This window comes from Bison bison, unplaced genomic scaffold, assembly GCF_000754665.1.
Source record: "Bison bison bison isolate TAMUID 2011002044 unplaced genomic scaffold, Bison_UMD1.0 scf7180017864474, whole genome shotgun sequence".
NCBI lineage: Eukaryota > Metazoa > Chordata > Mammalia > Artiodactyla > Bovidae > Bison > Bison bison.
The window spans coordinates 446581-461100 of NW_011495035.1; the positions used below are offsets into that span (position 1 = coordinate 446581).

Genomic DNA, 14520 nt, shown 5'->3' on the forward strand with positions numbered 1-14520 from the left:
GAAAGATTAATATACAAAATCTTAAGGAAGGAAAGACCCCATAAATTTAAATGAGTTGATGGTTAAGATTCTTCATATCCTGAACCAAACTGCTTCAAACTTAAAACTCTGATTACATTTAAAAGCTGATATTTAACTATTGGTTAAAAGTAAGTGCACTTTGTCTTCAGGAAATATTTGGTAAATGCCTCATATTCCTTTTTGTTCTGAAAGATTATGCTGCTACTGCTGCTAAGTCACTTCAGTCGTGTCCGACTCTGTGAGAACCCATAGACGGCAGCCCACTAGGCTCCTCTGTCCCTGGGATTCTCCAGGCAAGAATACTGGAGTGGGTTGCCATTTCCTTCTCCAATGCGTGAAACTGAAAAGTGAAAGTAAAGTTGCTCAGTCGTGCCGGACTCTTAGTGACTCCATGGACTGCAACCCACCAGGCTCCTCCATCCATGGGACTTTCCAGGCAAGACTACTGGAGTGGGTTGCCATTGCCTTCTCCGAATGATTCCGTCATTATTTGAGGTTGATAATTAGACACCATAACCCAGCTCTTGTAACTCAATGGGTCAAACTCTCTTTATATTGTCTGTACTTGCAGAATTTTAAAAAGCTTGGACATAGCCAAAGACTTAGGGATAGCAAGCTTTTAATTTAACACTAATGAAGAGCAGAAAGAAAGTTTTTTTTCCTCCCAGGAATCCAGGCAAATCCAAAGGGTCCATCCATCCTTATTTCCAGGGGATGGGAATGATCTGGGCCAGGGTCAGAATGATAATCAACTTCCACAGAGTGCCACGAAGAGAAAGCCAGGGGTCTGAAACGTTTGTCAGCATTGGTCAGGCCAAAGAGGGCACCTTCCAGAGCTTAACCACAGGGCCGGGCACAGGAAACAGAGATCACTTGACAGTCAGCGCTGACGAGAACTGCAGAAACTGCCAGCTTCCACACCCTGGGCTGGGCACGGGCGGGGACTTGCAGCTGGTAGAACACAGAAGCCGGGGTCCCTGACTGACCCTGTTTTACAGGGGTGGGAGGAAACATCTCGCTCTGCTCTCTGCCCTCTGTTTCCTTAACGGAATGACTTTCAGAGAACTACTCGCAATCAGCTTACACTGGCTTGGGGCTATTTTCCATAATGAAAAAGAGTAAACACACACAGACACAAATCCATTTCAACACACACGGCCTCGTCCTGGATGTTTCCAAAACTTCATAGACTGTAAACATTCTCGTTGGACAGAGTCCCCTTCGTGCAGCAGCCTCCTGCTCCAAATTCCTAGCTTCTTCCTATAGCACGTGCGGCCACCATTCCAGCCCACCCCAGTACACTGTCCCTCGGCTGGGCATCAGAAACGGCCTCCTGACTGCTCTTACCATTCCCCACCCTTCCCCGCCACAGTGGCTAGAGCAAGTTTTTTAAAATGTGAAGCAGATCCCTTTGTTCATTTGTGCTGCGCTTAGCATGTCGGACTCTTTGCAACCCTCCAGGCTCCTCTGTCCATGGGATTCTCCAGGCAAGAATACTGGAGTGGGTTGCCATGCCATCCTCCAGGGGAACGTCCAATCCAGGGATCAAACCCAGGTTTCCCGCATTGCAGGCAGATTCTTTACCGTCTGAGCTACCAGTGAAGCCCAAAACTTCACTGAATGTGGGGCTCGAACCCACGACCTTGAGATTAAGATTCTCATGCCCTACTGACTGAGCTAGTTTGTTCATTTAGTCAAGAACTATTTCTGAAGGAATATTATGTTTCAGGAGCTGAGGACACTGCAGTGAACAAAGCAAAGTTTCTCCACCTCATCAGCTAACATTCCGGTTGGGGAAACATAGTAAGCACCTAAGCAAATAGATTTCCTAACGTCAGGTGGTGATAGGGTTACAGAGAAGAATAAAGCAGAATAAGAGAACAGCCCGGGGTGGCCTCACTGGTTGGGTGGCATCTGAAGAAAGATCTGCAGGAAGTAAAGGGGGAAGCATGTCTCGTGACCCTCTGGGTGACAAAGTTCCAGGCAGAGAAAATGCCAAGGGCAAAGGCTCTGAGGATGGAATGCATTGGCAGGGCTGAAGGAACAGCAAAGAGTTCCGTGTTGCTGGAGAAGACTTACAGAGAGAAAGAGCATCTCAAGTTGAGACCAGAGGTCAAGGCAGCTCACTGACACAGATTGGTGGTTGGCCAGAGGTGGGCTTCCCAAGAGGTTCAGTGATAAAGAGTCTGCCTGCCAATGCAGGAGATCCAGGAGATGCGGGTTTGACCCTGGGGGTGGGAAGATCCCCTAGAGTAGGAAATGGCAACTCACTCCAGTAGTTTTGCCTGAAAAATTCCATGGACAGATGAGCCTGGCAGACTGCAGTCCATGGGGTTGCAAAGAGTCGGACACGATTGAACACACATGCAAAGGCAGGGCTTGGAGGGAGGGTGAAACGGGTGAAGGGGATGAAAAGGCATAAACTTTCTAAAATAAATAGGTCAAGGGATGTAATGTACCACGTGGCACTATAGTTAATAATATTGTATTGTATGTTTGAAAGTTGCTAAGACAGTAGCTCTTAAAAGCTATCATTATAGGAACAAAAAATCTGTAACTGTGTGGCGATGGAAGTTAACTAGACTTATTGTGGTAACCATTTCACAATATATATAAATATTGAATCATTATGCTGTACACTTGAAACAAATATAATGTTATATGTCAACTATTAACTAGAATACACACGCATACACAAATACAGTGAATAGAATGCTAACATTAGTAATAATAAAAAGACCAGAAGTTGAGCGTGTCTGCTGGGGGTGGTTGGTGAAGGACACTAGAGAAGAAGGTATCCATTATGCAGCAGCTGGTAGGTTAAAAGTGAGACGGGCTTTTTCTGAGTTGTTAGTCATTACAGGGTTCTGAACAAGACGATGGATGACATGATCTGACTTAACATTTAACAAACCACTCTGGAGACTGGGCTGGGAGTAGACTGTAGAGGGAAAATGGCATTAGTCATTCAGTCTCAATGGGTTTATTAATACCTGCTATGACTACAGGGTTGGGTAGAGGCAGAGATTAGAGGCCGGAAAAGTGCTAGAAAGGACTCAATGAAGGCACACGTGGAAAAGGAAGAGGCTGACTGGTTTGCAAACCACGCCCATTCCATGCAGTGGCTGAGGGATGGATTTAGACAGATCTGAATCCTCCATCTTTGCTCTTGGCTAAGTGACTTAACATGCTAAACAATGTTTATGTCTGCCAAGTGGGTTTTATAGTGCCTACTTCATGTCATTGTTAGGAGAATTAAATGAAATGGTAAATATGAAATGCTTAGGGAATTTCCCAGTGGTCCAGTGGTTAGAATATGGTGCTTTCCCTGCCGAGGTGCTGGGTTCGATCCCTGGTCAGGGAAGTAAGATCCTGCAAGACGTGCAGCGTGGCCAAATGCTTAGCGCTGTCTGACAACATATAAAATGTTCATTAAGTAAAAATGACACTCCTTAACTGCTGATTTTGAGCCAGGTACCCCAGAGAGACCTTTATTATGTAATCTTGTGTTGTCCCCTCAATAATCCCAAGAGGCAGGCACTATTATAATACCATCCCCATCACATAGGTGAGAAAAGGGGGCACGAAGAGAGCATGTAACTTGCTCATGACACACAGCTAGTATATGTGGGCATTTGGGTTTAATTCCTGATCACAGTTTGCACTATTCATGACTAGCATGATAATTTCAGGCTTTAGGATCAACTTTGTAAGGCACCCAAACATTTACATTGGAAAAGCTACCTTTTCTGAATCCATATTACACTTTTATATCAAACTTAAAATGTACATCTTATTTTATCTTTTGTATAAGAAACAAGTTCAGAGCAATGAAGTCACTTGGCCCAAGGTCACACAGCAGGTAAGTGATGAAGTCTTGATTTGTAACCCAGGCCCAGCTGACCAAAGCCCATTTTATTTCTCTCTTTTCTCTTTTAGCTAATAGGCATCTAATCACATTTTAATGAGACTAACTAATTCCTGTAAAAATGTTTGCTGGCTACTTTACCCAAGCATAGCATGATGCCTGTAATAGCGGTCTCCTAAGCAGTTGGAAATTTAAGAATCACATCAGAAGAGCACTTACACGGATGAGAATGCCATCAGTAAGTGGGGCCCCAGAGCCTTTATACGTGAGAATCTAGGGCTCTCGGTCATACCAGAGTAGGGTTCAGGGTTGAGAGAGAGAAAGTTTAATGCCTTCATCTTGGAGAAAAAAAGGAAACAATTAAACATTTATGAGAATCTTTGCCTTCAAAGAATAAACGAAGAAGACAACAGCATTAGGAAGACAGAGTCTCTGATAAAATGCTTGCCATGAAACCATGTGAGCACAGGATCTCTGTGCAGTGGTCAGTGGGCCCCTTTCCTACTTGCTACATTAGACTCTAGTTCTTAATTTGGAGAAGAGAGAGGATGTTGGAGCCAAGGCTTCTGCAGATTTTAAAAGCTCCAAAGGTTATGCATATGCATAAGATGGTGAGGACTGCACATATGAAGATAATTGTGAGAGATTCATCCATCCATCCAACCATTAGTTCATCTGTTCATCTAGCCATCCAACCATCTTCCCATCTGTCTGTCCATCCATTCTTTTATCCATCCATCCATTCATCTATCCACCCAATCATCAGTTCAGTCCAACCATTTGTCCATCCACCCAAGCATCTGCCCATCTGTCCGTCCATCCATCTCCTTGTCCATCCACTGTCCATCTATCCATCCATGAATACATCCAACACTGTTTTAGTGCTTTCAAATATTAATGCATTTTATTTTTATAACAATCCTGGGAGCATAACTCTTTAAGGGAGGCACTATAATTAACCATATTTTACAGCAGAAAAAAGTTTTAAAAAATATTTTTTAGATGTAATTTAAAGTCTTTATTGAATTTGCTACAATATTGTATCTGCTTTTTATATTCTGTTTTTTTTGCTCACCAAGGCATGTGGGATCTTAGTTCCCAAACCAAGGCTTTAACCTGCACCTCCGATATTGGAAGGCAAAGTCCCAAACACTGGACTGCCAGAGAAGTCCCAGAAAAAAGTTAATGAGAACAATCTCTGAGAACTCACATAGCTAACAAAAGGGAAGTTAGGATTTGAATTCAAGAAGTTTACACATTTCGTTTTTAAGCACTCAGCTATGTTTTCACCCAATGTTTGTTGAGCAAATAAGTGAATAAATGAGATACTACCTTTATATATCTTTTTAATAAAGCTGCAAGTCAGGGCAAAAGGCTAAGTGTTTTATATACTTACTAGCTAATAAGACGTGATGCTGAATCATGATATCATTCATGAGCTTTAGAGCTCGGTTCAAACTTCAGCGCAATGTCTTATTAGCTAATAAGTATATAAAACCAATGAGGTGGGATTCATGATATCATCTTGAAGAGTGATTGTAAGGACAGAAAAAATAAAGGCACAACATCTATTAAAGCCAAAAATCTAGTAAGTCTCCCTTTTAGTATATACTCTGGAGAAGCTCTTGCTCACAAGCACAAAAAGACAAACACAACCTTTTCAGTGTAGTATGTTGGGGACACTAAAACTTTGCCAACAACCTAAATGTCCATCAACAAGAGGTTGGTATGTTTAAGGGAATGGAATATAAGAGTTAAAATGAATTTAGAGACAGGTCCCAAAAGCCTGTTGAGAGAAAAATAAGGTAGCAGAATGACACATCCTTATTTAAATTTTACAAACACAAAAATAATATATATTGTTTATAGATATAAATATATGCGGCAAAATGAGAAAGATGTGCCTGGGGATGAAAACCATGAAATTCAGAATAGGACTATTTTTAGGGAGAAAGGAGAGGTAAAAACATGGTTTCAACTGATTCTGTAAATTTTTATCATATTACAAAAAAAAAGTTTCGAGAGAAAACATGGTAAAATATTAAGATGCCTTAAAACTAAGTGGTGGGTATGTGGGTTTTTACCTATATTATCACTTATACTTTTGTATATTGAAATATTTCCCCAAAGATATATTTCTTTAAAAAAAGATAATACATGTAAAGTACCAAGCACAAGGCGGAGCACAGAGTAGCTGCTTAATAATTAGTAGCTATTTGTCAAGACAGTAAGACGATATAAAAACGCTAGTTAAGGAGAAAATAATTACTTAAGCAATGAGCTTTGCCCACACACAAAATTCAAGAAACTAAAAATGATTAGGATAATAGGAGGAAATGGTTCTATTTAATTTACCATATTGACCAGCTTCTCTCATGGCTAAAGTTAATTTCACGAATGTCAGAATTTTTATCTTTTAGGTATGTATATGCACACACACATATATAATTACTTATGGATTTTAATTTCAATTTTTTTTATCCCATTTGAGTCATTCACACTTTTCCACAACCAAACTGGACATCCCAAACATAATGTTCAGAAGAAACATAAGTAGGGGACGAACAGGAAGTTATTTTATGCTACAGCTCCACCAGGGAAAGATGGAAGGAGAAAAACAAACACCAACCTGAAAAGGGCAAGAGAGTCTATTCTTAACTTGATGTTTTACAGACTGTACAACACGGGTTCAAAAATGCTTTTTAAAGATCCTGCGACTGATTGTGCTGATCTTGAATCATACAGTCCTTTAGAAATTTATTTATGCTAAACAATGGGCTCAGATGTTAAGATAGTTTTCTTATCAATTTTTGGCATCCCAATTTCCTCAGTGGTAAGTAGACTCATATTTCCTTTATCAACCAAGTTTTCGCTTCTTTGTGTATGTGTTGCTACTATTAACTAACTCCATGGTTGCACAATTCATTCAACAGAGCATAAGAGCCAGTTGGGAGACTGCCATGTTTTAAAGCTCGATTCTTCATCCTTCACATCAGTGCAATCCCTTTACTTTACTTCCTTCCCACTGGCCCTGCCACAGTTCAGGTTTTGACCCTAGCACCTTTCGGACAGACATTTGCATAATATGCTGTGTGATGAGCTGCCCAGACTTATTCCATCAGCTGCCTAGAGATTTTTGAGCTGTCATCTCAGATTTTATTTAAGGAATTAAAGAGAGAAGTCTACTTCAAGAACATACCACTGACTCAAGGGCAGCCCATCTCCAATGATGGGGTGATGAAGGTGGGGTGGGGACACCCAGACCTCTTGTTCCAGCTGGAGACAACTTTTAGGTTCAGAGCCACCGGTGAGGTCAGCTGGAGTCTTTGTTAAGCCTGAACTGTAACCCAGTTTCTCTCTCTGTTCAATCCTACTTCTTTCTATTCTCTCTACAGTAGAGATCCTCAGAGCACTCTCTAGTAAACTTCCTGCTTGTTAATCTGTTTCAGAGTCTGCTTCTTAAGGAACCAAATCTGCACCAACATTCATGCTGTTCAGTGGAAGGACTGCTTTCCCTGGACCTTGTGGTCGAGTGAGTGATGTGACCAATGACTTGAAACAAGTGACATGAGTTACTTAGAGACCAAGCACTGAATTGCCAGTGCAAAGCCCTGAAGAGCTCTTCACTCTCTATTATGGCGACTGGCAATGTTCAGGAACATTCTGTGAACCTGAGTGACAGTGATGAGCAGAGCTTCCAGCCAACCTGCAATTGGACAGGTAGTCTGAACTGAAAATAAACTTTTATTTCTTTAAGCCATTAGGATGTTGGGACTGTTTGTTGCCATAGTAAAACCTACCCTATTCTGAGCAACACACATACATCATTGCAACAGCCTCCTAAGGTCCCCTCCTTTCCTGCTCCACTATGCCCCCACCCTTGGCATCTATCAGCCTCACTCCTGCCAGGGACAGCTCTAACTTAACCCGTCTCCTGCCCTCAAGGTTCTGAAGAAAAACATCAAATCCTAATCTTAAAATAAAAGACCATTCAAATTTGGATGTTATCCCCAATGAAACCCTGTCTCTGACTTTGTCTCTCTCTCTCTTTCCTCGTGCATGTGTGCTAAGTTGCTTCAGTTGTGTCCAACTCTTTGCAACTCTATGGACTGTAGCCCACCAGGCTCCTCTGTCCATGGGATTCTCCAGGCAAGAATACTGGAGGCGGTTGCCATGCCCTCCTCCAGGGGATCTTCCCGACTCAGGGATCGAACCCGCGCCTCTTATGTCTCCTGTATTGGTAGGTGGGCTCTTTATCACTAGTGCCACCCGGGAAGCCCCTCTTTCCTCATCAACCTTAAAAACTCGTTATAACCATCCCCCTACCCTAGAGCTTGTTTCCCCACTGAAACGGCCTGAAATGCCTGCCCATCTGCCTTTCTCCACCTAACTCCAACTTGTCCTTTCAACTTCAGCTTGAGAATCACTTCCTGTAGGAAGTCTCCTTGGCTTCCATTATCCCTCCCCGTTCGCTTTACTCCTGTCTGATTAAAACTCCCTAAGCACTTGAAGGACCCAGGTAAAACCCTTCCACAGAGTTTCATTTTCTTAAATGTCTCCCCTACTTGACAATAGACTCCCTGAACACAGGAGACAATCTACTTGACTTTGTCTTACTAACACCTCGGCACAGGAACTGGGACATAGTAAGCCCCTGATAATTATTTTAGGTATGAATATATGGACAAATGAATGACTCAATCTGTAACTCCAACCATGTTCTACAGTGAAGGACCTAACAAAGGCAGACTGAACACTGATCCTGAATATTGTTTATTCATTTCCTAGAGACTAGGTTTTTTATGAGAAAATTCTTCCATATTCCTTCAAGTTCTATTTCTCTATGATTAAATTCTAAACTTTTCTTCCTCTAGCATTCTCTGCCCAATATATTGTTTTTTCTAGTCTGAGGACTGGCAAACTTTCTCCATTTTAAAAAACCTAATAGTAAATATTTTCAGCTTTGTGGCCGATACATTCTTTGTATCAACTATTCAACTGGAACTAGTTGAGTTACAACAATTTGGTTCTGCCATTGTTTTTCAAAGAAGCCATGGACAACATGTAAATGAATGAGTAGGGCTGTGGTACCCACTCCAGTACTCTTGCCTGGAAAATCCCATGGATGCAGGAACCTGGTAGGCTGCAGTCCATGGGGTCGCAAGAGTCGGACACGACTGAGTGACTTCACTTTCACTTTTCACTTTCCTGCATTGGAGAAGGAAATGGCAACCCACTCCAGTGTTCTTGCCTGGAGAATCCCAGGGATGGGGGAACCTGGTGGCTGCCGTCTATGGGGTCGCACAGAGTTGGACACGACTGCAGTGACTTAGCAGCAAGCCAATAAAATTTTATTTACAAAAACAGGAGGCAGGCCAGTCTTCCCCTGTGGGTTGTAATTTGTCAGCCCCACTTCTGCCCTCTGTAATTCCGGGGGCTCTGGAGAGTGGAAGGTGGGGCCAAGCAAAGGATGTATGGTTTGAAACGTACACAGGTCACTGAAAGCTCAATGAACGACTGCCATTTGGAGACTTGGTCTTCCATAACCAATATGGCGGGATGCAAAGTTCAGGTGTTAGTGATTTATGGGTCATCAGAATCTTGGAATATAAAGAGATTATCTCTTCAGAGACCCTATCGCTAGCTGCCTGCGACCTCCTAGATTTTTGTACGGGCCATCAAAAAATGTGGATCTACTGTGTGGAATACAAGCCCAGATACCTAAGGTCTACCCTACATTGGCTGTGTGGGAGATTCCATAGTCTCTCTTACTGAACATTTTTGCATATAAAGATGGAAATTCAGTTTCCAGAGAATCAGTCTCACTTATAAAAACAATAATTAAAACCCTAAGCAATCCTTTATCAGATACCTTCTTCGGGTCTGGTATTCAGTTCTTTATGTACCTGACAGCTAACGTTTATTTATGTCCTTGTGCCACTCAAGGCATTCAGTGTTACACACATTATCTCATGAATTTTTTACACTATCCAGAATGCCAAGGCTTCAGTTCTCCTCTCTTACTCAGGAGGAAATGGGGCTCAGAGAGAAAAAGCAATCCACTCAAGGTCAGATTTGCTCAAGTTGGAGCCCACAGCCTCTGCCGTGATCTGGCATGCCTGCTGCCCATCACTGCCAGCTGTCTGCCCCAGGGGGCTAACCCAGTCTGTTATGGTCACTGAAGTACCCTAGATTCTGTCCAAAGTGCCTCCTCCTGGAGGCAAATGACTCCATTCAGGGTTTGCAAGAAATTCTACCTTTGAGACGTTGGAGATGAAAGGAAAACATATCCCAAGTAACAAACTGAGGGCTTTGTTAGAACACGTCACACTTAATAAAAAGCAGAGAGTGTTGATCCTTTTTCAACGACACTCTCCCATCATTTTCCGCCTCAACTGTTTGTTAAGCCTAATTAATTGTGATACCGCAACCCATCTGGGCAAGATAAAACAAGAGAGATATATCAGCTTTTAATACTCAGCCCTAAATGGAAGAGTGAATGTCCCATGTCTGCTATGTCGACCAAATTCAAATCTTTACTCATCAAGCAAGTCTTTGTTAAAAGGCAGCCTTGGTGCAGCCTCAGTCTGCTTTTTATTTAGTTGCATGACTACAGAAATGCCTTGTAGCTAGTATCTTTATTATTCATGGTTTCTGGCAAATTAAGTCTCTAGCCTCTCCAATATCTAGGAGTGGAGGAAGTATTCAATTCCAAAGAAATTATGCCTTCCCGGCTGTGCTGGCCAGGCAATGATGTGGTTGCCAAGTTCCTTACGAATAGGTAGAGATCTTATTTCACTTATAGTATATGAATAAACAAAACACCCCCCGGGGACTGCCAGGTATTTCGTGTAATGGATCTCTCCTGCCCCACCCTCACTCTCCAGTGACTGAATCCTCAATTTTCTTACAAACAAGACTACTGAGACTAGAAGCAAGTGTTTAACCAACACTTAAAAAAAAAGAAAAAATGGGTTCAATAAAATATGTAACCCTACGGTGTTTTAAGTTCACATGCCAGAAACATGAGTAGCACAGTAGAGCATTCCCCTATGAGTTTTAGAATGTATAATTATGGGAGAGCAATACAGGTATTCTAATGATGGGCCTCCTACCCCCGTAACTTGAATACATTACTGTCGCAAGATACTTACAAATATATTTGTGCATCCGTGTTTGTACTTATCTTGAAAAATAATCATTTTATTTAAAGAGCTCTAGATTTGAGATTCTGGTAATGCAGTGGACACTGACTCATCCCTCCACTCCCCCCGACACTGTCTGGTAGCTTTGTCATCTGGCTGGGGCCAACTTCACTCTTGGCTTCAGAAATGATGCGGCCACCCCAGTGGCCTAAGCCAACCGATGAAATTTAGGGTTTCTCAACCTTCTTGTTCATTATCACTCCCTTAAGGAGCCTTTGAAGATATTTATGTTGTTCGCTAGTCACCTCACCGCCCAAATTCCACAAGTAGACTGTATATCTGTTCATGTACTGTATGTATATCTATGCTTTATACACAAAGATTAAGTTGGTTTTTTTTTTTTTTGCCTCCCTCTCATCCCTAGAAAATGATTTTGGCCTGTTGGGCGTCATATCATTCCCTTTGAGAATGCAGGAATTATGTTTCCACTCCCTGTGCCAATCAGTGCACGGCAGTAGGGGTGAGAACAGACCCTAAACTGACTCGTCATAGTGCAAATTGGGAAATTATTTTTTGATAGTTGATGCCTTTGAGAAATCTTCTTTCTTTCTAAATGGGTTGATATGTAGGACTATGTCCTGGAACTACTTTGGCTATCTGCTATCACGAGGAGGAAACCAAATAAGATACAGCCATTGCATGAACAAGATAAGGCTGAAAGAATCATGGAGGACAACCAGAGTGCCCTGATCAAGCCATACCTGAAGTTTATCCTACTCCTAGATTTTTCAGTTGTGTCAAAAGTCCCTACTGTTTGTTCTGCAGGTTACTTTGAGTTCATTTTCGTATTGCAATAAAAATAGCCCAACTGGTAGAGCAGATAACATTTACTGAATATGTCCTAAAAACTCTCAGCACTGTCAATTAAGTCTTGCATCAACCTCTAGAGTTTGTACTATTATATTTCCCATTTTATAAACAATGAAACAAGAGTAGTAAAATTAAATAACTTACTCATGACCATACATAGGTGGAGGCAGCGTTTGCTCCTGTGTCTACTTAACTTGGAGTAAAAGGTATTAACCAGTCTATTTTATGGCCACTCAGGTCTATAGAATTTATATTTCTTGTTCAAATTTGAAAGACATTAAAGGAAATTTCTTTGCTAACAACTATGCTGTACAATTTAAAAATCTATAGTTCTCTCAGGTTTTAAAATATTTTAAAATTATTTCCAAAGACATGAACTTTGATTACTTAAGGCTCAATACTTGTAAAACAGCATCGCCGACTCAATAGACATGAATTTGAACAAACTCTGAGAGAGTGAAGGACAGGGAAGCCTAGTGCGCTGCAATCTGTGGGGTTGCAAAGAGTCGGACACGACAGAGCAACTGAACAGCAACAAAGATGGTCATCATTATTTTAGGTGTTTCTCCTTATCATTACGAGAGGGTACTGGCTCCGTCACGATCCATTTTATAGAAGAGAAAACCTATAGTTCAGTAGGTTCAAGTTGCAGTTCTGCTTAAAAGTAATTACGGATCAACCTTATAAAGAACGTATGGAGTCTCAGGCTTCTGAAACTGTCATTTTTGAATGGCTCACTACCAGGAGAAGAGGTAAGCTGTGAGTCCCTGGAGTCTTTGGGAGAGAGGCACAAGGGTTGCATGGTTAACCAGAGTACCTGTGCTCTCCTTTTGAAACTTTCTCACATGTTAAAAAGTGAAAACATAACTGGATCAGGGTCACTTCTCCTGCAGACCAAACTGAACAATGATTTCCCCAAAGAGAAAAAGGCTGAGAGGCAGACACACCTCTGACTCCAAAGAGCCAGGTGATCTGTGTCATGTGACCAGATGGGCTGTCTCCACAGCTCCATAATCCTCTCAAACTGCCACACGCTGCCCTGGTTCTCAACCTGGCTTCTGGAGTCTTTCAAAATGCGAGACATCTCAGGCACGTTATCCAAAGCAGAGTCGGGAAAGCACAAACCTTTCCCACAGTTTAACAAGGATGCCGTGGATGTCAGGGACGACAAGGCCACGCCGGTTCCCACAGTTGGATCCCAGGTGCTGGTCTTTGTCATTTTGCCTGACTGATGGAAGAAAATGGCTTATCAACACTAGCAGCTTGATCAGATATGGCACTCAATAGAATGACATATGAATTAGAGCCACACTGAGAACATGGTCAGAGTAGGGAGAATCCAGGATCTGCAACAAAGCTGATTCTTCATCGCAGGAAAGAAAACGTGGTGCTATACTTTAAACTCCAGGTAGAAGCTTCCTAAATGCAATGTCGATTAAAAAAACACCTCAATGATATTAACAGCCAAAGCACAGGACTTCTAAATCCACAAATGACTGTTTTTAAACAATGAAGGGAAGCTACAGCCCCAGAGAGACTGAACAAAGTTGCAGCATTTTTTGCCTGCAGGACGGGACCTAGCAGAGAAATAAAGAGGCTGTGTTGTGTGACAGGGAGTAAATCCAAACGTTAGCATTCCAACGCTCAGCCAGGCCACCACACCCCTCCCCAGCCCGTCATCCTCCTGCAAAAGTGTGCACAATTTGCTGTCCTTCCTTCCAAAAGCCAGCAGACACAGAATCAGCTTTTCCTGGCGCTGCCTTGCAAGCTGAGGCTGCCTGATGGAAAGGCAAAATCAAAGGGAAGAGTGTGAATCCATAAACTAGTGTGAAATCCTTGTTCCCTGAAATGCCTACCTTCACCCGCAATGAAATGAAAAGGAAGGAATCATGTGAATGTCAAAGTTGCTCCCTGAAGAGGCTCTGCTGCAAAGCTACAGCTTTCTGAGCTAAGTGCCCTGCCGGAACACCATCACTCTGTAACAGATGTCTGCAAAAGCAAAGGTAATTCACTGAGGGTGCCCCTTACACATTGGGGGAAATTCACAAGCTTTGTCAGGCAGCAGCTACCTACAGTGGCTGAGCTTTTGACCCAAGAGTCGAGCAGTCGGCTAGGAGTTGAAAAAGAAAGCGGTGGAGGGAGAGGGACAATAAAATCATACAGGTGGAAGCGGTTTCCCAGGAGCGCCAGGCATCCCGCTAGGGCCCTCGGGCGCCGCGCGCCACGGCTTACCTGGTACACTTCCCGAAGCCCGCACCACGTCCGCAGCACCTGGTGGCAAGCCCGCAGCCTCTCTGTGTACCATCTCCGCAGCGTGGACACGGTCAAGTTCCACACGAAGCGGCTGCCGCTGAACAGCAGGTCCTCCACTCCGCACATGAACACTGAAGCCATGCCTTCTCCTTCCCGCTGAACCCGGGGGTGCCCTGGGGGCTCCCGCAGCTGCAGCCCAACGAGCCCGATTGCAGCGGCCCGGCCTCCTGGGCTCCGGACGCCGGCTTCTGCGGGCCGCCAGAGGTCAAGCCTTCCCCCAAACTGGTCTTTCACGGCGCGTCCCGGCCAGGCTCGGGCGGCATGCCCCGGGATTGGGCGCCCGCCAGCCAACGGCTGCGGGCG

At 43.1% G+C, this 14520-nt stretch overlaps 1 protein-coding gene across 1 annotated transcript in view; it reads right to left on the reverse strand.

Annotated features, from left to right (window-relative positions):
* The window catches only part of FRMD4B (FERM domain containing 4B), a 196861-nt gene extending 182350 nt beyond the window's left edge, over positions 1–14511 (reverse strand). The window contains exon 1 of the mRNA XM_010861983.1: positions 14137–14511. Within this exon, the coding sequence (XP_010860285.1) occupies positions 14137–14298 (162 nt within the window). The 5' untranslated portion in view covers positions 14299–14511. The remainder of the gene's footprint in view (positions 1–14136) is intronic.
* Positions 14512–14520: the final 9 nt, after the last annotated feature.